Source organism: Pelodiscus sinensis, chromosome 1 (assembly GCF_052426305.1).
Source record: "Pelodiscus sinensis isolate ZL-2025 chromosome 1, ASM5242630v1, whole genome shotgun sequence".
NCBI classification, from domain to species: Eukaryota; Metazoa; Chordata; order Testudines; family Trionychidae; genus Pelodiscus; species Pelodiscus sinensis.
The window spans coordinates 166,184,930-166,205,913 of NC_143052.1; the positions used below are offsets into that span (position 1 = coordinate 166,184,930).

The 20,984-nt window shown below is 44.3% G+C and overlaps 1 protein-coding gene across 7 annotated transcripts in view; it reads right to left on the minus strand.

The window, feature by feature from the left end:
- Positions 1-225: 225 nt before the first annotated feature.
- The window catches only part of DCAF6 (DDB1 and CUL4 associated factor 6), a 156,391-nt gene continuing 135,632 nt past the window's right edge, over positions 226-20,984 (minus strand). For all 7 annotated transcript variants that reach the window (XM_075909054.2, XM_075909049.2, XM_075909043.2 and 4 more), the window contains 5 exons: positions 13,359-13,497; positions 8,718-8,874; positions 6,366-6,454; positions 1,508-1,613; positions 226-669 (listed from right to left, as the gene is read on the minus strand). In XM_075909054.2, coding sequence (XP_075765169.1) covers positions 605-669; positions 1,508-1,613; positions 6,366-6,454; positions 8,718-8,874; positions 13,359-13,497 — 556 coding nt within the window. In that variant the 3' untranslated portion in view covers positions 226-604. The remainder of the gene's footprint in view (positions 670-1,507; positions 1,614-6,365; positions 6,455-8,717; positions 8,875-13,358; positions 13,498-20,984) is intronic.

Here is a 20,984-nt window from a genome sequence, read left to right on the forward strand (position 1 = left end):
AAAATTTATAAGCACATATAAACTGAGGTAACTAATTGCAGTTTTCTCATTTTAACTAGCTTTTAAGAGCAGAACATGCAATCCCTTCTTAAATGCCAACCACCCTCAACTCTCAAACTTCAATAGGAAGTGTCCAGGATCATATTCATAGAGAAAGGACAATAGACTAGAATGTGAACAATACTGTAGAAAAATCAATTACTATACAAAAAGAACATGAGACAATTTTAAAACAACCAAATCTTTTAATTAGAAAGCAACAAACATGCAAATAGCAGGTATAGAAATTTATTTGAACCAATGTTTTTGCTCTAATGAAAGTTCTTTTTAAACATTGATCCAAGCTCCCATGTTTGCAGGTTAAGGAAAATATTGCACTTTGCATCTTCTAGCACCCCTCAGACATGGCAAAACGTTTTAAAAACATTTCTGCTTATTTTTACTTGCACACACTCCCAAAGTCATGCACACAGTCATTCAGAAACAAAATGTTAGGTTATCCAAAAGCAAAACCTTAAAATTGCACTAAAGCTCTGTAAGGAAAAATATAATTAATGTCTTATATAAATTCCGTAATGTCTAGGTGCTCGCATAGAAGAGCCAGTTACTCTTCATCTTCATTTTCATTCTCCTGACCAGACCCTTCTGATCTGTCACCCTCCAATCGGTCTGCAAGACACAATGATGATTTAATAAGGACACAACTTTAAAAGTAACTTTTCAGCTAACTTTTAGGATATAGTGCCATAACTGGCTATTACGCAAAGCACACTGCCTAGGTATCATGCTGTTGGAACCATCAGAAGTGCATAAGGTAGATTGACAGCACATACTAAATGGAAAAGTTGCAACAACACAAGAGAACAGGAACAGAAAAAGCAAAGGACTAGCAACTGTGAACACCATTGTGATGAACTAGGCAGCATTTCACTCATGGTCAGCCCAGAAGAGATGGGTTTTGCCACAGATTTAAAAAACAGATGGGAAATCAATGAAGTGAGCAACCTGTTTAAGAGAACTGGAACTGAAAGTGTATTTTAAAAAGCAGTTGTAACCAGAAACATTCATTAGTCAGAAAACTAGGGAAAATGCTCTCAGCCACTGTATGCATCAGAAAAGATATCTGAGTAATAGTTTAGAGAAAGAGTAAAATTAAATGGAGAAGCATGAGTGAGGGGGCTTGACTGGCTCAGTATATGCCACTTATTCAGTGTTCCTAGTCAATCACTTCTACAGTAAAACAGTATTTGTGCCAGCAATATCATTGCTAAAGCATGTAGCAGTTCTTTCCTTGGAACAAAATACACCAAGGAGCAAATTAAAAATGGACGAATAAATAATTAGCATCTAAAACACATATAGACACTCTTAAAAAGAAGAGAAACAAGCAGCATTTGAGGATGGTATGTAAATCTCACTACAAAAATTCAGTTTAAGTGACAATGCTACACCATTATTATGAATAGCTTAAATAGCTTGCACAGAAGCTACTGTGAAATTCTCCTACCTGCTCTTATGTGATTCAGCGATGCCAGCATTCGTAACATGAAAGAAGCAGGAACAGTAATTGTGTTTCTGGTCTCTTCCAGCATTAATTCATTACGAGTTATAACCTGTAGGGACAAAAAAAATTACTGATCAAAGCATCACTAACTACAGATTAACCCTGATGCAAAATAATTTGTATTTAATACAGTCGACTTCCAATAATCCGGCACCTTTGGGTCCTAGGTGGTGCTGGATTATCGGATATGCCGGAGTATCAGGAGGTACTCCGGCGGGAAGCTATTTCGGGTCTGCTGGGACTGGCACTGCGTCCAGGGGGCGGGCAGGGAATGGCGCAGCGAGGGGCAAACCCTCCACCGTTTTGCAGGAAGGCTCTGCTCCACCGCTTCCTCAAGTTCGCCGCTCGTCAGTTTCAGCGGCGGCAGTGACAGACTTGGGGAAGCGGCGGAACAGAGCTGCTGGGGTACTACTGGATTGGTCCCGCAGCGCCTACCCTCACCCCCCTGCTCAGCGATAACTACTGCAGTCTGGGGGGTGGGAAGCCTGCTCCCTTCCCAGAAACTCTCGGCGGCGGCATGAGGCTGAGTGTAGCTGGAACAGGGCAAATTCGGGGACTTAGCTCTCGCCCCCTCTCCTCTGCTGCCATTTGCAGGCTGGTGGCTGGGTTTCCCCAGCTGGCCTGTCACCGGTGGCTGCGCAGGACTTCCCCCACCTTCCTGCAAAACAGCAGAGGGTTCGCCTCTCGCCGTCCCGTTCCCCGCCCACCCCTCAACCGGATGCAGTGCGGGTCCCGGCAGACCAGTCACAGGGGTATAATCCCCTTCTCCCCTTCCCTTTCCCAGCTGCGAGTGCTCATGGGGCTCAGAGCAGCTCCAACTGTCCAGCTGGCCAGAGCACTTCCGGGTTCCAGTTGGTGCCGGACTATTGGGAGTGCCAGACCACTGGATGCCGGACAATTGGAGTTTTACTGTATATAATTTCTAATACAGGCAGTTCCCGGGTTACGTACAAGATAGGGACTGTAGGTTTGTTCTTAAGTTGAATTTGTATGTAAGTCGGAACTGGCTCCAGATTCAGCCGCTGCTGCTGAAACTGACCAGGGGCTGACTTCAGGAAGCTGGAGGCAGAACTGCTCTGCCCCCAGGTTCCTGGAATCAGCCACTGATCAGTTTCAACAGTGGCTGAATCTCGAGCCTGGGACAGAACAGCTGGGCTGCCAGGTAGGTCCCTGCAGGACCAACCCGGCAGCACCCCAGCTGCTCTACCCCAGAGTCCACAACAAAAGCCTGGTCTGCTGGGGGGGATGGGGGCGCACTAGCTGCACCCCCCTCCCCCAGCAGACCAGGGACACGGGGAGCAAAGCCGCAGCAGCGGCGGGGTGCCGCGCCTCCCCGGCTTTGCTCTGGCAAAGCCTCAGAGGCGCGGGACCCCTCCGCCTCCCCGGCTTTGCTCCCGGTGTCTCTGGTCTGCTGGAGACGGTCCCCAGCAGACCAGGGGCACCCGGAGCAGCTTTTCTCGTTCCGGAGGTCGCGGTGGCGGGACTGCTGTGCTCTGGGCGGTCCCGCTGCTTGCGAGCTCCAGGTCGAGAAAGCCCCGTTCGTAAGTGCGGATCCGACATAAGTCGTATCCGCGTAACTCGGGGACCGTCTGTACACTGTGTCCAAAAATGCTCTACCGAGTTAAAAATTACAAAACAGTAGACCCTCACATATATTATAATTTGTGCTGTTGATTAGGCATGTCAATGCGTGGTCGACTACACGATTAACCGATAAACCTAGGCAGAGGGTGAAGGGGGTAGGCTGGAGCTGATACGCATGGGAAGCCGACTTTCAAGCCAGCTCCCTGTACATGTCAGCTTCGCGGCCCCGTCTTCTCACCCCTTGCTGTCTCCTACAGTGGTGGGGAGACAGGCAGAAGCCGGTGCTGGGGGGAGCCAGCTTAAAAGCCAGTTCCCCCCAGCACCTGCTCTGTGGTGCCACCTTCCACCACCACGCTGCTGCCTCTATCAGAAGCAATAGCACGGAGAGGGGAGAAGTAGAGGAGGCTGCCAAGAAGCAGCCTGTGGGGTGGGGGGGGGGTCCAAGCAGACAGAGGCTGCTCCACATCCCAAAGATCAGGTTTTGTCTATGGCAAGCCTGGGCTTGGGCCCCCCCATGGACAGGGGCTGCTGCCGCCCCACACTGCTGCTTCTGAATCAGGAGCAGCAGCGCAGGGTGGCAGGCAGCCGGTCTGTGTGGAAAGCTGGTTTTGAAAACAAACAGCAGTGCGGAGCTGTAGGGACTCCCCGGGAGTGGGGCCAGAACATACTGGCTGCCAGCCCCATCCTCGGGGACTACTGAATAGTTGTGCAACTGCTAATATTTTGTGTGGTTACATGACTATTCAATTACACTATATCTAACATCCCTACTGTAGATGTACTGTATTATAAGAAAAGTCAGTCTTAAGAGTAATTTTGTTTATCCAGATAGTATGGTAGTATTTATAATAAAACCATCACTGTGACAGCTGAGTGCCTCACAGAGATTGAGTACCACAGGAAATGAAAAAAATAAGTTTCAAGATGAGCTGTGAAGACAGAACTGATGAGATGAAGCAATATATGATGCTGCAGATGTCAATGACTTCAAAAAACAAAAGTGCACGCACCAACAATAGCTAAGAAAGTGGGAAGGTAGAGAAAGTACATTCCCCCTTCTACTCCCATACTCCTGAAAACCTTTGGAGAAAACTTAAGGGGCATGTGGAGTTACTGCACTACAAGTTCATTCACTATAAACAGCTCTCCTCTCCAACTGACTCCTGTGTTTATAAAAACCAAGCTGATTCTCTTCATCCCACAAAAAACATTTCTTGTCCTTCTCACCTTACTATCAATTTCCAACACATTTTTCTGAATCTGACTTGATTCTCTCTCAGCTTCTCTCATCCTACCGATCTCTTCATCCTCATCTGGCTCTTGATCTTAGGATACACTCTCTGGTATTGTAAACCTAAAAAAGGTCAGGTCTTAACCCCATTTCTTTCTCCCACTATAGCCCAATTGCTTTTATCCCCTTTGCCTCTTTAAATACAGTATTTCCACTGGCTCCTCTCTCACCCTCCCCCCACCCTGACTTCCTGGCAGCCTGTTCTCTCTCCTCTCTATTGTACTCAAACTACTGTTGCTAAAGATACCAAAGACCTACTCCTAACCAAGGCTAAGAATCCATTTTCATTTTATATTCACCAACTACTTTGACCATCAATCACTCCCTCCCTTTCAGCTTCAACTCACTCATTCTATCCTGGTTTTCCCCCCATCTCTCCAAATGCATCTTCGTCGCTCCAACACTATCCCTCAGGATTCTGCCATCTTTTCCTGCTAGGTGGTGATATCTCCCTTCATGGTTTCAGCTACTATATCCCTGTTGAAGTTTCCCAAATGTCCTCAATGACCTTTCCCCTACCATAGTGTCTTGGATTTCAGACATCTCATCTTCGATGCCCTCAACTAAATTTACGTAACAAAAACTGAACTCCTCAGCTTTCTTTTTAAGCTCCCACCTGTTCCTCAGATATATCAGTTTTTGAATTAATGTATTTGACGTAATAAACTTATAAAATTCTACAACTGGCAAAAATATGTTTTCTGGTTGGACTCAACATGCTTACAATTATTTTTCCATCACAAACAGATTTACCCCTAACCAAAAAGCTGCAATTTTGTTATTTAGCATGTTTCTTAAACATTATAATCAGAAACAGAATACTTTTTACATTTATATATGCTTATTACTCTGAAGGATCCTAAAGCACCTCACAAACTTAATGTGATATATAGACTATGATCCCTTTACCCACAAAGTTTGTGGTGGAACTTGACAAGTGCTTATCCATAGCAATAATACCAAATAGGTTAGCACAAAGTAAAGAATGCAAGTCAATTGAAACTGAAAGAGGCAAAATGTAATTATGCTATATGCAACCTGTTTAGGGTACTGAATCTGATAAAGGCTAGCACTTCCCAAACAAATATTTAATAAATTAGTAGGATCAAGATAATTTTTCTTTACTCCCTCATCCTCTAAATGGTACTTGGAACCAAATACTGCCCTCAAATGCACTCTGTTCCTATTGCAATCAGTGAGAGCTAATTAGAGCATATACTTTGGCCTTTGGCAGGACTGGCACAGAGCTCAGGAGCGACAGTATTTACTTTTGCAATGAGACTTTTATACTTATACAGAGAAGAAATTAAGGGATTCCTGGACCCCTGCACAAAAAGAAATTTAAAAAGAACATTAGAGGCAAATATTTAACTTTGCCCTATAGTGACAGTGAGGAGGAAAACACTGAAAAAAAAAACATTTAAAAACCATTTAATCAATCTACATCCAGCAGTCATGTGCACAGTAATAGCAGGGCATTTCTACAGGAGAGAGTTAAGATTATTTGGGTGTCCTAAATAACACTGGCATACCTTAATGTGTTTGGATTTTTTTTACTTGGGTTGATAATGATTATTTTACATCTGTAAATTGCTGATATACACTCAGCCTTAATTCTATAATATGTAGTTTTGTACCTGGCAAGATTTAATAATATTTTAAATTATTAATAATAGACACTTGCTTCAGTATGTATATTATTTACCTCTTACTTTTTCAAACAATCACAGCCTCCTCCATTTCTGATTCCTACTATCTACCATTGTAATTTTGACTGTTCCTCCAATCTCTTATTTTTATTTATTTTTATAACTAAAATGTATTATTGACTTGTTTAAAAGTTAAAATTCCATTATTCAAGCTGTCTTCAGAGAAGACTTTGCTAGAAATAATAGCTGCAAGGTAAAAAGAAGGAAAGACTCTTACTTCATCGGCAAGTTTTCGGTTAAAAATCCTGGACTCTTCTAGTGGTGACCAGATTTTTATATCATAATCAATACCTGACGAGGCAAGAACTAGAAAATTAAATTTAAGAGAGTATTAGAAGAAAGTTCTAAATGAAATGCTTTTTTTCACCCACATTTCTAAGCATCTGAGCTGGAGTTTTTTGGAAGTGTTGCTGACATGCATCAATACATACATGTAGATGCACCACACTTCACTAGAAGTGCTTTAATTTTTTACCATATAACATATGTAACCCCCCATCCTGCAAACACATACATAGGAGTAATCTCATGGAGTTACAATCCTCTTTTTTCTTTGCTGGATTCCAGCTACACTCTAAATTTATGTGTCACAAAGAAAATAAATGCAAACCTTATATCCAGTCTTTTACATAGGATGCACATAATTTAAAACTAGATAGTAAATAAGCATCTGCTACTATTATTATGCTCTCTGATGATCTGAAAAGATTTAACAGGAAAGGCCTCAGAACCAGTAAAACAACGTGCAATGACAGAAGCAAACAGACCGCAAATTAATTCCACCATGTATTTTATGTAGAAATTTGAAATCTTTGATGCACTAGTTCCAAAAAACGTTAGGCACATTTACAAATAATTTTAAAACATTTAAAAGACTAAACCACCAAAATATACTGGAATGATCTGTCATCTGGGGAGGAGAATTAGTGCATTTCACTCTGGGGAAGCAGTGAGGCTTTCAGTAGAGGTAGATGGAGGCTTGCCTCAGAGCACTTGTCAATAATAGGAAGGCTAACCCTTAATGTTCATTTTCCATGGAAAGGACAGAAGACCACACTCGATTAAAAAAAAATAAATCAGGGAACGCTGTAGGTGTACTTTGGGAGAGCTTCTAATAGAGTGAGCCATTAGTCACAAATTTCAAATATATATACGACTGGGTGCTTATCCAAATGAAGAGACCTTCCCAATTACATTTCTGATATTAGTCAGGATGAAATACTTCAAAAATACAGCTGCTTGCAGTAATATGGTACTTTCTTTTCCACAACCGGCTGACACTCAGCACCCCAGGGTCGATGGGAACATTACAGTAATTTAAACTGTTCTGTCAATGTTTCATAAACCAAAGAATGATTCAATTAGAAATATTAGCAATGTTTCAGAACTATTTTCCCCCAGGCTAGTCTGTCCATCCTCAGAACGAGTATTTCCCCTCCCCCCAAAAAGCTTAATATCAATTTATCTCACTCAATGGAACTCCTATTAATCTAATTCATTTTCCCCTCGTCTATAGCTCTTCAGAACTCCCTCGCACAGAACCCGAGTCTGACACATGCTCTGCTCAAGACTCAAGTAGAACAAGCTGAAGCCAGATGCTAATATTCCTTTTCATGTTACTGTATTAGGGTGCATCTAAACAGCACCCTTCATTCAAAATAAGATACACAATTTGCATATCTTAATTCAAAACCAATTTTAAATAGCTTATTTTGAAATTTGGCATGTCTACACAGCGCCAAATTTCAAAATAATGTGCTATTTCGAGCCATCCCTTATCCCTCATGCAACGAGGTTTACTGGGATGGCAAAACAGCGAGCCTGTTATTTCGAAAAATATTTCAAAATAAGAGGTGGCTCGTGTAGATGCGGGGTAGCTATTTCGGGATACCTCCGGTATCCAGAAATATCTGTGCAGTGTAGACGTACCCTTAGATAGTGAGAGCTCTCTCACCAATGGCGTGGGAACCACTCTGTCATACTCATTGTGTGTGGTGAAAAGAGGGGAAAAGAATCCTGACCTCCTTTGGAAGTTATAGATCACCATTTTTGTTCTGACGAGTTGATGGGTATAACGGCCTTTAAGCAAACCTCACTATTACAGACAGACAGTAGCAGCATGTTGTATTTTATACAACTGAGGACATGTCTACACAGCAGCGTTATTTCAGAATAACTGATGTTATTTTGAAAAAACAAAGAGCGTGTCTACACTGCAAGGCATTATTTCAAAATAATGGCGAGATGGAAGACTTCTTACTCCAACTCCTGTAACCCATACTTCATGAGAAGCAAGGGAAGTCGAAGGAAGAGTGTTCTTTCTTCAGCTTCCTGCTGTAAAGACAGTACCAAAAGCCGAAATAAGCTATTTCAAATTCAGCTACTCAACTGATGTAGCTGAAGCTGCGTAGCTTAATTTGACTTTTGCCCTGCTCTGTAGACGTGCCCTGAGATGCAGCCCTCAGACCTCCTGGAAATTTAATAATGGGACACTTGGTTAGGCAAAGTATCGATGACTCATCTATAAAAGTTCCTGCTACAGGAACATATCAAGTGGAGATGGTCTTACTTGGGTCAAATGGATGTGGCTGTAGACAATTCACCACATGATTATCAGCTTCCAGCAGCATCAGATGCTCAGCAGTATGCCGATCCCAGATGAAGATATGGCCACAATCTGAACCACTCATTACAAAGTTAGAGCCCCAGAAATTGGCTTCCTTTATCTACAATAAAATTAATTACAAATATTTGTTATGACTTTTATGGATAATCTAGAAATAACTGATGCAGCGTATTAATTTTATAAACCATTTCCAGAGACCAAATTCCCACTTTCACAATAGCGCTGGACCTAATTTAAGGATTCTCCAAACAAAGTCATTTTTTTAAATTGAGACCTCTATGGAACCTGAGAATTAAACCCATACCTCCTCTCTCTAGCAGTTCTGATGAAATATTATCAAGAATCAGATGCTTTATCATTTTGACTGCAAGCATTGCTTCCTCTGGTATCTTGTTTGGTTCATTTTAGGATTAAGTTGGGAGTTGGAAGTTTCTAGAAACATCTGAGACTGAACAGGGGGAAGGATCGGGCACAAGCTAGGAGGCTGCCTAGTTTATGAGAAAAGATAATTAAAATTACTACAGGCGGAACCTCTAAAAATCCAGGATTCTCTGGTCTGGCAACATCCGGTGGTCTGGCAGGATCACGAATATTGTTGGACCAGAGAGCCCCGGCTGGCCAGGTTCAGAAGCACAGCCTGGGCTGGGCTGGCGGTGGGGAGCCCAGCCCCAGTGGGGCCAGTGCAATGGAGAGCACAGCCCTGGCCAGGGCTGGTAGCAAGGAGTGCAGCCCCAGTCAGGGTTGGAGGTAGTAGGGTAGGGGGCCAGGAGTGCAGCTCTGGCCAGGGCTCAGCGGGAAGAGCAGCCTCAATTGGGGCTGGTGTGGTGCAGAAGCGCAGTTCTGGACAGGGCTAGCGATAGGGAGCTCAGACCCAGCCGGGGCTGAGTCAGCTGGGCACGCAGCCAAGGCTGGTGCTGTGGGGTGGTGGAGAAGAATGCAACCCTTGCCAGGGCTGGAGTAAGTGGGGCTGGCCCCTGTGCAGGGCTGGCATGGTGAGGGATGCAGCCTGGACCAGGCCTGGCACGGTGTGTGGCTGAAGGCAGTGGCAGGCAGCAGGGAGCACAACCCCTCCTGGAAGCACAGCCTACAGCAAGGTAGGAAGCCTTGACCTCCCCTCATCTGGCAAACTCTGTTCTTCAGGACCACTCAGGTCCCGAGAGTGCTGGGCAAAGGAGATTCAACCTGTAGTAGGGTAAGGAATTGCATATAACAAGTTTCTTGGAATACTAAGCTTAGCTAGCACATTTTGGTTTAATTTGGCTTTGTAAATACAATTGTAGTACAGGCAGACCCCGGGTTACGTCAATCCAACTTAAGTCGGACCCCTAGTTACGAATGGGGGAGGAGGGCACAGCTAGTGCGGGGTGCCTCACCCACTGTCGCCGCCTCTGGCGGTGTAGGGGGCGCTTCCCCCCAGCAGACCAGGGAGACGCGGAGCGGCTTTTCTCGCCGTGGAGGACGCGGGCGGCGGGACCGCTGAGACGCGCCACGGTCCTGCCGCCCGCGTCCTCTGCGGTGAAAAAAGCCCCCCCCCCCCCCCCAGCAGACCAGGCTTTTCTCACCGACGCCTGGGGTAGAGAAGCTGAGGGGCTGCCGGGTTGGTCCCACAGCACCGAGGTGCGGCGCTACTGGACCAACCCAGCAGCATTCCAGCTGCTCTGCCCCAGGCGTCCCCAAGTCAGCCGCTGCTGAAAGTGACCAGCGGCTGACTACAGGAAACCCGAGGCAGAGCTGCTCTGACTTGGGCATACCGAGGTGTGGCGCTGCAGGGACCTACCCAGCAGTGCCCCAGCTGCTCTGTCCCAAGCGTCCCCAAGAGCAGCTGGGGTGCTGCCGGGTTGGTCCCGCCGCGCCAAGGGTCGGCACTACCAGACCAACCCAGCAGCACTCCAGCTGCTCTGCCCCAGGCGTGTCCGATTTAACTGCTGCTGGTCAGTTTCAACAGCGGCTGAATCTGGATGCCTGGGACAGAGCAGCTGGGGCGCTGCCGGGTTGGTCCCCGCAGCGCCGCACCTCGGCGCTGCAGGGACCAACCTGGCAGCACCCCAGCTGCTCTACCCCAGGTGTCCCCAAGTCAGCTGCTGCTGAAACTGATAAGCGGCTGATTCCAGGAAGCCCGGGGCAAAGCAGGGCTTCCTGTAGTCAGCCGCTGGCCAGTTTCAGCAGCAGCTGAATCGGGGACACCTGGGGTACAATATGTACCAGGTCCGACTTACGTACAAATTCAACTTAAGAACAAACCTACAATCCCTATCTTGTACGTAACCCGGGGACTGCCTGTACTCTGTAACTGTAATTGCATGCCTTTTGATGAACTCATTACTTTTTTCTTTTAAAAAAGTTTGATTATCAGTCAAAGTGTTGCCTACCTGTCATCTATCAAATAGACTTTCTGTAACTGACAAAATCTTAAACCTGAAAACTAAATTGTATTTTATTGCACACTGATCTTTAATAACTTAATATTAATTGGGAACATATCAACAAATTATACAAGGTTACACATGTTCAGACCCCATGGGGGAACAGAATCTTGTACCTAGTGGAATAATCTGTCCCAGTCCTTTAGAAACCCAATAGTGCATGGGCTGGAAAAAAAAGAAATTTTATCTACTGAGGGGTGGAAAGCTGAGATAGCTGTCAGGTGTAGTGTTGGAAGGAGGGAAAGGGGACTGCCAGAGTGCCTTAACTAGCTCTATGACTAGCTTAATCAGAAGAGCCATTCTGGAAGGTGTCACTGAAGCCACAAGAGATACCAAGGTTAAATATTTCTCATAGATCTTTTCTGCCTCATGTTCCAGAACAGAGTTCAACCTTCTCAGTAGATCTAGGTGCGCTCTGTAAAATTCTGGTGGCAGAGAGTCACTTACTGGTTCTAGTGATGAGGCAGAAGATTCATGAGATGCTGAAGTTATGACTGCTCTATGTCTCCAAGAGCTGCCCAAGTGATCTCTAGCAGCTTAATGCCAGTACCAGATCCTGGAGAATGTTGCTTGTGCCCTCATGGAAACTAACTGAGGTGGGTGAGAGAAAGCCCAAGCAGGAGGATCAAAAAGGCCACTGACATGGGCCTGGGATGCAGCTTTGACCAAGCCATTGCCCCCTTAAAAGGAGGCCACTGCAAGATCCATGGCCCTCAAGTGTCTGACAGAAGAGAAATGCAATACCTAGATCAGAACACAAAAGACTGCATTTCTGAATTAGAGGAATATCACTCCAAGTCTTCTAATAACAGAGCAGCAGAGCCCTATGGAACCAGACAATCAGCCAGAAGTTAGGGATGGATGTACTAGGTATTTTGTTCCTGGCTTACCTCTCAGGCCATAGAAGGTTATAGTACTGTATACTCTTAAAGAGGTGAAGTAGAAACTCCAGGCACTGGTATTGGTTGGAAACCTTGCTGTACCACCAGGGATATAGATACTGAGAAGTAAACCATTATCTTGTAAGCTACATACAACTCTGGTGTCATTGGTACTGGTACTAATTCCTTTTCTTGGTGGTTTTCTATGAATGTTTCAGGGAATTGGCCTTGAAAGACCTGGCACTGGTTCTGAAGTCTATGATCCAATCTTCTTAAATGAAAACTTTGCTAGAGAGTCTCAGACCCTCCCCCAGAGCCCTAGTCTTTACGTGACTTCAGTACCAACGATCTAGCCAAACAGGGCACCGAACCTTTGGAAAGCTCTCTCACACATGGCACGAATGATAGAGAACAAGGTGCTATAGACATCTCTGATGGGACATGCCATACCAAAGCTGCAATACTCGGAGTCCATTTCAAACACAATGGCTTGGATAGTGGGCAAAGTGCTTACCGCCTTCATATTGAACTATAGAATGGAAAATGAAAAAGCTTGGATGCTCTATCCTCAGAGTAGGCTTAAATCCTTTATAGATGTGACACTTGTCGCTAATCTGGGACTTGCCCAAGGCACCTAGAGTGCAGGTTGCTAAGAGCATTGCCTTGCTACCCAGCTATCAGCCCAGAGAGCAAGGTATGGTTCTTATACTGGAATTTAGTTAAAAAACCCTAAAACTGAAAATTAATAATATTAACATTTATCTACACCACACTTACTTTACTACTAACTTCTAAGAAAAAACAGGCTGTCTACAAGGAGTGAAGGAAGAACTTGCTTCCAGCTAGAATCAAGTGCTTCAATAACTATCATTGGTGATGAGAAGGAACTAAAGAGGGTTGGAAGTGGCTCTGCCCTCTTAAACCCACACACAGTGTGGTATGTGACAACAGAGGCTGTATTGGTCAGTGAAAACAACATCTCTGACAACAGCATCCATTGAAGGTATGTTCACACCCAATCACTTGAAGAACCACCTAGGAAACCTGAGTCAATGTTATGGAGGCTTAGGCTAAAGCACATTATGGAATGGCCGTGAGAAATATACATGATATCTTCTCTAAAATGCTAAATGTTGTGGTTACACAGCTAATATACAACAAAAAAGATCTTAAAGATGTTATACAATCCCTTTTTAGCAAGCATATGAGTGTAACAACTAAATTATTTTAGTCTAACATATCAATGCTTCCATTCTTAAAACAGGGCAGTATTTCTGTACCATTGTCCTGGAGTTCCGATGACCCTTATAAACCATCTTTATTAAAGGTCGTCTAATATTCAGGGTTTCCAATTCTTCCATCTCTTTCCTTTCTTTTCTTCTTCTGAAGAGTTCCTGAATCCGAGCAACAGCAGATCGCCTAGGAATCAGGTACAAAGAACATCATTGAAAGACCATCAGACAGAGACAGCCTGCACTGATACACCTTTTCAAAATAGCGTACTGAAACAACTACAAAGCACTATCAATTAGCTTAACCAGAGTACTCAAACACAATCTCCCTCCACAAATGTGGCAGATATCAACACTATTAAAATTGTTTGAAGTTACAGACTGAGTTTTTCCATTTTGGTTGAGAAAGGGAAGAACATGCAACACAGTGAAAAGGGCATGTTATTTTTTCATTCTCTTTAAATCATACAAACTCTAGAGCAATGGTGGGCAACCTGTGGCCCACTGAGGTTCTATGTGAGGCCCATGAGACACTTTGTTTACTGTTCCCCTCACGGAGGGTTACTAAATTCTGGTTCTCAGGTTTTTTTTCCCTGCAGGTAATACACAATTAAAACAAGGACATATGAAGTGAGGTGCATGCTGACTGTACACAACACTGACTATGTGAGTGGTGTACTCCCTTTGTATCCAATCCAAGTGCTGCTATGATTCAAATGGCACACCCCGCAAATTCTAGGTACACAAGTACAGTTAGCAAAACTACCCTATCTTGGGAGACCATCTTGGTTATGAATATCTTGCAGCCCACTAAGATGGTGGGCCACTCATATGGCCCACTCACTAGTCTAGGTTGCCCCTCACTGCTCTAAAAACAGGCAAAATTCACATTTAACTTTACTTTGCAATAGGATATTTTCCAAATCCTACAGAATTTCTCTCATCCCTTGTGTTAGCAAAAGTATTAACAGGTAAATATATAAAAACATATCTTTTTAATATAAAAGTTAGCTATTACCAAAGACACAGGTTAACCTTTAATTTTTATTACATTTTAACAGGCCTTAATCTCTTACTATTTCCTACTTTAGAATGAAGATCCTTTATCCAACAGTTTCTTGCCATTGTTTTTGCTATGACCAGACTGAGCAATAGGAAATGTTTAATAGTTCTGATTGGGAATCAGAAAGAAGAGTTAGATCCCAAGGCTTTAAAAAACCCAACGTGGTAGGAAGCTACCCCTAATGCAGCAGCAGACCTCACAGAAATTTTTTTTTTCTGAAGTGAGCTAGCTGAAAACCGATAAAGCAGCTAGGTGAAACATCCTATTTTGTGGCTGCTGAACTCCAGGAAGTTACATCTTTGGTGATGCTATAGACATTCTTGGTGCTTGAGTTCTTCCACTTGGTTCATCCTCCTGTCACCTGACCCCACCTTTGCAGCTTCCCATCTGCTCCATCTATAACCACTTTTACTTCCTGTAATTTGCTCATAGCACTTACTTTCTTCTCCATATGGTTGCTTCAATCCTGCTCAATGCCCTAAGTAGAACCAGAGTTTGATGGTCAATGTGGAATAGCAGTCACATAGGAAGTAGGTGGAGGTGATAATGGAATGTAACGGATTAAATTAGCCATGGCAGCAATTTTTGGTAGGCCACAGGCCCCAAGGAAAGAAAGCCACCACTAAACTAGTAACCTCCAATATGCCAGAAATGATGAGTCAATTTTTAGTCAATATTTCTTTAGATTGTTCTATAACATGGGTTTATTGCAGAAGGAAGTACGGTCTCTCGCACCTCAAGAGCTAATTACATACTCCATTACCAGAGCCAGTTGCTCCTGCCCCTGCCAATTAGTCATCAACTCTTCCACTTTAGTCTATAGATTTCGTTTTCAGTCTTACCATAAAACAAAGATGGAGAGAAAGCTTCAATGGATGAAGTCTCTGATTCTAAAGCTGAAAGTAAAGCTAAGAGGGCATAAGAGAAAATTGAATTTACTATAAAAAGTGCTTTAAAAAAAGCAGCTCATAAGTTAGACTGGTCTTTTATTATTAAAAAACTGGAAAAAATTAAACACATGATAGAAATTAGTGATGGAAAAGAATTGGAGTCTCTCAGTCTATCTAAAAATGAATTTCTGATTAAAAATTACATTAGGAAATGTATAAAGTCCCAGGAAATGGAAGCTTCCACCACTTTCTTAGGGAGACTCTTCTGAAATACAATACATTTTTATATTGAATTATTTTCCCTGGAAGTCAAGCTAAGTCATCTGTTTTATAATTGTACCCCATTGCTTCTTATTACATCCATCCTCCAATACTCAACTAAATAATTCTATCCACTTTTTAGTGTTTACACTTTTCAAATATTTGTAAATGTATAACATTATTCTTAAATGTACTGAATATCTAGATTATTCCCAAGAGATTAACAACATTCTGTTCATTTGTCAACATCTATATAGAAAGAGAAATAATGGAGAGTTATGCTTTGCACACTTATGCAAAATATTTCCGGAACCTTACTTATAGCTACCAGGCTATACAAACATACACAAATATGATTTGCATACATACACACATTTGAAAAGATCAACTTTGCTATCCCAGAGAAACAAATAAGATGCATAGAACATCAGGTTGTCTCCCATTCTAGTACCATGCAGGCAAAAAGCAGTTTAGCTTTGGAAAGAAAAGATACCCAATTAGGACTACTTATTTCAAGTGAGTACCAACTATTATTTCAACTTCCACTTACCAGGATTTCTATCTATCAAGGTACACATTATATAATTGAAAATATCAATGCATAAGACACATGGGCACTGTTATCCCTCAGTGTAAAAATAGATTAAGACAAAAGCCTGATTTTAAGGCTTTAGCAATCATGCACTTTTAATAACATCACACCCTAGCTATCACCACCAATGCATGGAGTATGGTTATGTAAAAGACTCAACACTTGGCATACTTGCAGATAAAACCTGCAATTTCAAAACTGAATGTTTAATATAAGGAAGAAAGGGTTAGTAGCTTAAAAAGCATCAAGACACCTGAATCCTATTAAACTCTGCCACTGTTTTACTGCATCTGAAGGGTAATGATACAAATATATTTCATAGGGACATCATGTGGTTTCTTTTACTAAGTGTTTAAATATCCTTGAATGGAAGATGCTCAAGAGCATGTGTACCAAAACCCCATCACATGTATGTTCTTAAAAGCACTCATTCTGTACCACTCCAGTTGAAAATACAGGCTGCACATCTCTAGTTCATTTTTGGGACCTGACCGGTGCCACACCAGAGAATTTGTCGAAGCACAGGAGGTCAATATTGTCTAGCAACCTTACCAACTGCTTATTGGGTTCTAAGACAACATTTATGGGTAAATTGGAGCTAAATAACAGAACACAGAGCCAGTACTGCTAGCTGTAAACAAACTTTATGGGACTATGGGAAACTTGGCTACACACATGATAAGTGGACATTCTGCTAACTAAAATCATGCCAGTCCACGGATGTCATCAGACTAGAGAGTTCAACCTGTACTAGCTAAAGTGACTGTATTAAGCTGTCCTTGACAACCCCCAAAGTATGAGTTTTATTATTCTTATTAGGCCCAAGAATGAATTACCTGTCTAGGCATGTATCACTGTAGTATCAATGCATTAAAATTTTTCCATTAAATGTAAATCCGAAGGAAAAAAACAGAACTCAAGAGCACGATACAGTTTATCTACAGCCAAGCTTAATATCTGCCCCAAAAGAAATTCTACAGCCACACAAAAAAGAACAACGGTGAAAGAAGAGAAAGAGAGAGTTACTCACCCTGTGCAGTAACGTCTGTTCTTCGAGATGTGTGTCCCCGAGGGTGCTCCACTCGAGGTGCTGGGCTCGTCCTGGCGCCGCAAATGGAGAAACTTCCTTAGCAGTAGCCCTGCCAGCCCGCGCATGCGCTCCTGCTGTCTCGCACCATTCGAGCCGTTACAGCTGAGCGCAGGCTGGCTTATCAGTTCCTCCCAACTGGAAGCATCTGAAAAATAAAACAGAAGCTCCGAAGCAGGGAGGAGGGTGAGGTGGAGCACCCACGGGGACACACATCTTGAAGAACAGACGTTACTACACAGGGTGAGTAACTCTCTTCTTCGTCGAGTAGTGTCCCCAAGGGTGCTCCACTAGAGATGAGTACACAGCAGTGGTCCAATGCTATTTGTGTGCTTCGGACTTATGGTCTCTGCGCTGTGGCCAGGACTGCTTGCGCCACTGCTGAATCATTCTTCAATATTTTCGCAAGGGCATAGTGCCTGGCAAAGGTAAGAGCAGATGACCAAGTTGCTGCATGGCATATGTCCTGCAAGGGCACCCCCTAAGGTAAGCAGTGGATGCGGCCATGCCTCTGGTGGAATAAGCGCGAGGCCGTCCCGGTAAAGGTTCATGCCATAGGGCATAACAACGTGTGATGCAAGAGGTGATCAAGTTGGAAATATGTTGTGTAGAGAGCTGTTGGCCTTTTGAATGCTCTGCCGTAGCTACAAAAAGATGCCAAGACTTCCTGAAAGCGCATGTTCTATCCAGATAGAAGGCCAGTGCCAGTCTGACATTGAGACTATGTAAACGCGAGTCTTCTGGCGAAGAATGAGGTTTTGGATAGAATGTTGGCAAGCTTATGGGCTTGTTTATATGAAAGTTGAGAGTTTACCTTCGGAAGGAAGGGGGGATGGACACGAAGCAGTATCCCCTGTTCAGGAAATAATGTGTACGGTGGGTCGACCTAAAGAGCTGCCAATTCACTAACTCGACATGCTAAAGTGATTGCCAGGAGGAATGACACTTTCATCATGAGCATGTGGAAGTCGCAAGTTGCTAACAGCTCAAAGGGAGGACGAGTTAGAGTTTCTAGTACCAGGGCTAAGTCCCACGGCTCCGGTGGAATTGTGTAGGTCGGGTACAGACTCCCGAGCCCCTTAAGGAATCTTTTAACTAACTGAGAGCAGGTCATTTCTGGTGGTTGAAGCCAGTTAGGAGCTACGCCGTGAGGTGCATGCGGTCGATGTCCAGATGCACCATTGTACCGTGCTGTTGAGACAGCAAGTCGAACCGTACCAGCAGGTGTTGTGGTCAAGTACCCGACATTCTCGACAATTGCGTCAGCCATGAAAATCACTGTTGCACCCTCCATCGCTATCTTCTCCAGCGCCCTTGGAATGAGGGGAAGAGGAGGAAATGCATAGAGTAGCTGGTGACAACCCCAATCGAGTAGGAAAGCATCTCCCAAGGAATTCATGCTGACGCCCGCTCGCGAACAATAACGATGACACTTTTTGTTGTGACGAGTGGCAAAGAGGTCTATACTCGGGAACCCCCAGAGATGGAAAAGATCGCAAACAACTTGGTTGTATAACTCCCACTCGTGTTGAGGAAGGAAGTGTCTGCTGAGGGCATCGGCGATGATATTGTCCTTGCCGTGAAGGTACGATGCGGTAAGGGTTATACGGTGACGGATTGTCCAGTTCCACAGCCGTACAGCCTCTGTGCAAAGGGGGCATGAACGCGCATCGCCTTGCCTGTTGATATAGTGCATATATTGTCGGTGAGAATGTGGACTGCAAGACCTCGGATCCTGTGGAGGAAGTGCCTGCATGCATCGGATACCGCTCACAACTCAAGGAAATTTATGTGCTGAAGGGATTCCTGTGGTGTCCAGAGCCCCTGAACTTGATGTTCTTGTAAATGGGCCCCCCAACCAATCAAGGAAGCATCCATTGTGATCTGCACTGAGGGCTTTTGTCCGTGGAAGGGGACCCCGATAGCAAATTTTTGGGATTGTCCCACCATGTTAGCGAAGTCCTGAAGTGTTTCGGAATAGATACTGTTTTGCCCGTGCTGTGTACCCCCGGTGTGTAAACAGTGAAAAGCCAATGCTGGAGGCTGCGCAGGTGAAGTCTTGCATGTGACACCACATATGTGGTGGCAGCCATATGTCTGAGCAGCTGTAGGCACATAAGTATGCAGGATCTGGGAGCAACTGACAGTCTGAACCAAATACTGAATCAACTCGAACCTTGTTGTGGGTAAGTATACTCTTGAGCTCAGTGCATCGAGCCTCGCACCAATAAATTCCAAGTCCTGACTCGGTGTCAGGGACGATTTGCCGAAGTTGATTATGAGGCCCAACACCTCGAACACCGTCATGGTGGTGGTCACTGCCCATGTAGCCTCTTCGCAAGTAGGGGCCTTCAATAGGCAGTTGTCAAGATACGGGAAGATTGTGATATTGAGGCGTTGAAGGTAAGCAGCTACCACCGCTAGGGTTTTGGAAAACACTTGTGGCGCTGCTGACAGACCGAAGGGTAACACTCAGTATTGGTAATGATCTGAACCCACTACAAAACGAAGGAATCACCTGTGGGCCGGATGAATTGCTATATGGAAATAGGCGTCCTGCAAGTCAAGGGACGCGAACCAATCCCCTTTGTCAAGAGCTGGAATGATAGAGGCTAACGTGACCATCTTGAATTTCTGTTTCCGCAAGTGACAATTGAGCCAGCGTAGGTCCAGGATAGGCCTCCAACCCCCTGACTTCTTCTGGGTGAGGAACTACCGAGAATAGAAACCTCTCCCCCAAAACTGAATGGGTATCCTCTCCACTGCTCCTATAGTAAGTAGTCAAGACACCTCTTGCCGTAGAAGCATCTCGTGAAAGGGGTCCCTGAAAAGGGGCGGGGAGGGTGGGGAGTGAGAGGGGATTGAGTTGAAAGGGATGGCATATCCTGAAACAACTATGTCATTGACCCATCGGTCGGTGGAAATCAGACCAGCGATGTTGATAAGGCCTCAGCCGATGATGGAATAAAGCTAGCGGATTGTGTGAAGCTCCCGACAAAGGGGTGATGCGCAGTCCCTCAACTGATCCATCAAACTTGCTGTCGCCCCTGCTGGTGGCTGGACGCCTTGCTAGGCTGTTGTCTTCGTTTCTGTTGGCGTTGTCTTGGCCTCTGCTGCTCATATGGTTTGGCTCGGAATATTGCGTAAGAGAAGGGTCTCTGTTTGTTATAGGGCGTATACCTCTTACGCTTATATGGAGATGCCCAGTCTGTCCCCCATGCTCCTTCACTACGGTAGCCCCAGCCGGCTTGTGGAGCTCCTTTGTGGGTGAACGAGCTGCATGAGTCTCGGAGGCAATGGAGGACGGCTCGCCTGCATCAGTCTGGAGGGCTTTATTGAATAAAATTACTCAGTCACATTTCACGATCACACCTGGCGCACGCTGTCAGTTTCATACAATGCAAGCACTTCATCGGGATGTGCCCGTCCCCCAGACATTTAACACAGCGCGAGTGCCCGTCAGATGCAGGCATGGCATCCTGACACTGTGAATATTTCTTGAAGCCAGGCATGGTCTTTGCAAGTTGCCAACAAGAAAACAGCTTTTGGGTTTTTTTTGTTGTTTTTTTTTTGTTAAGGCTACTGAACACAAACTATAAGATTAGGACGGGAAAACAAAGATTTTGAAAACTAACTAGGCTAACTATTAACAACTACACTAACGACAAACTGCCAAGTTTCAAATAAAGTTTCTAAGTAAAAATCCCTTTTTCTCCTCAGGCTGGAGAGCGAGCACATCCTAGGTCCGTCTGCAGCCACGGAGGGTTGAAAGGAAACTGAC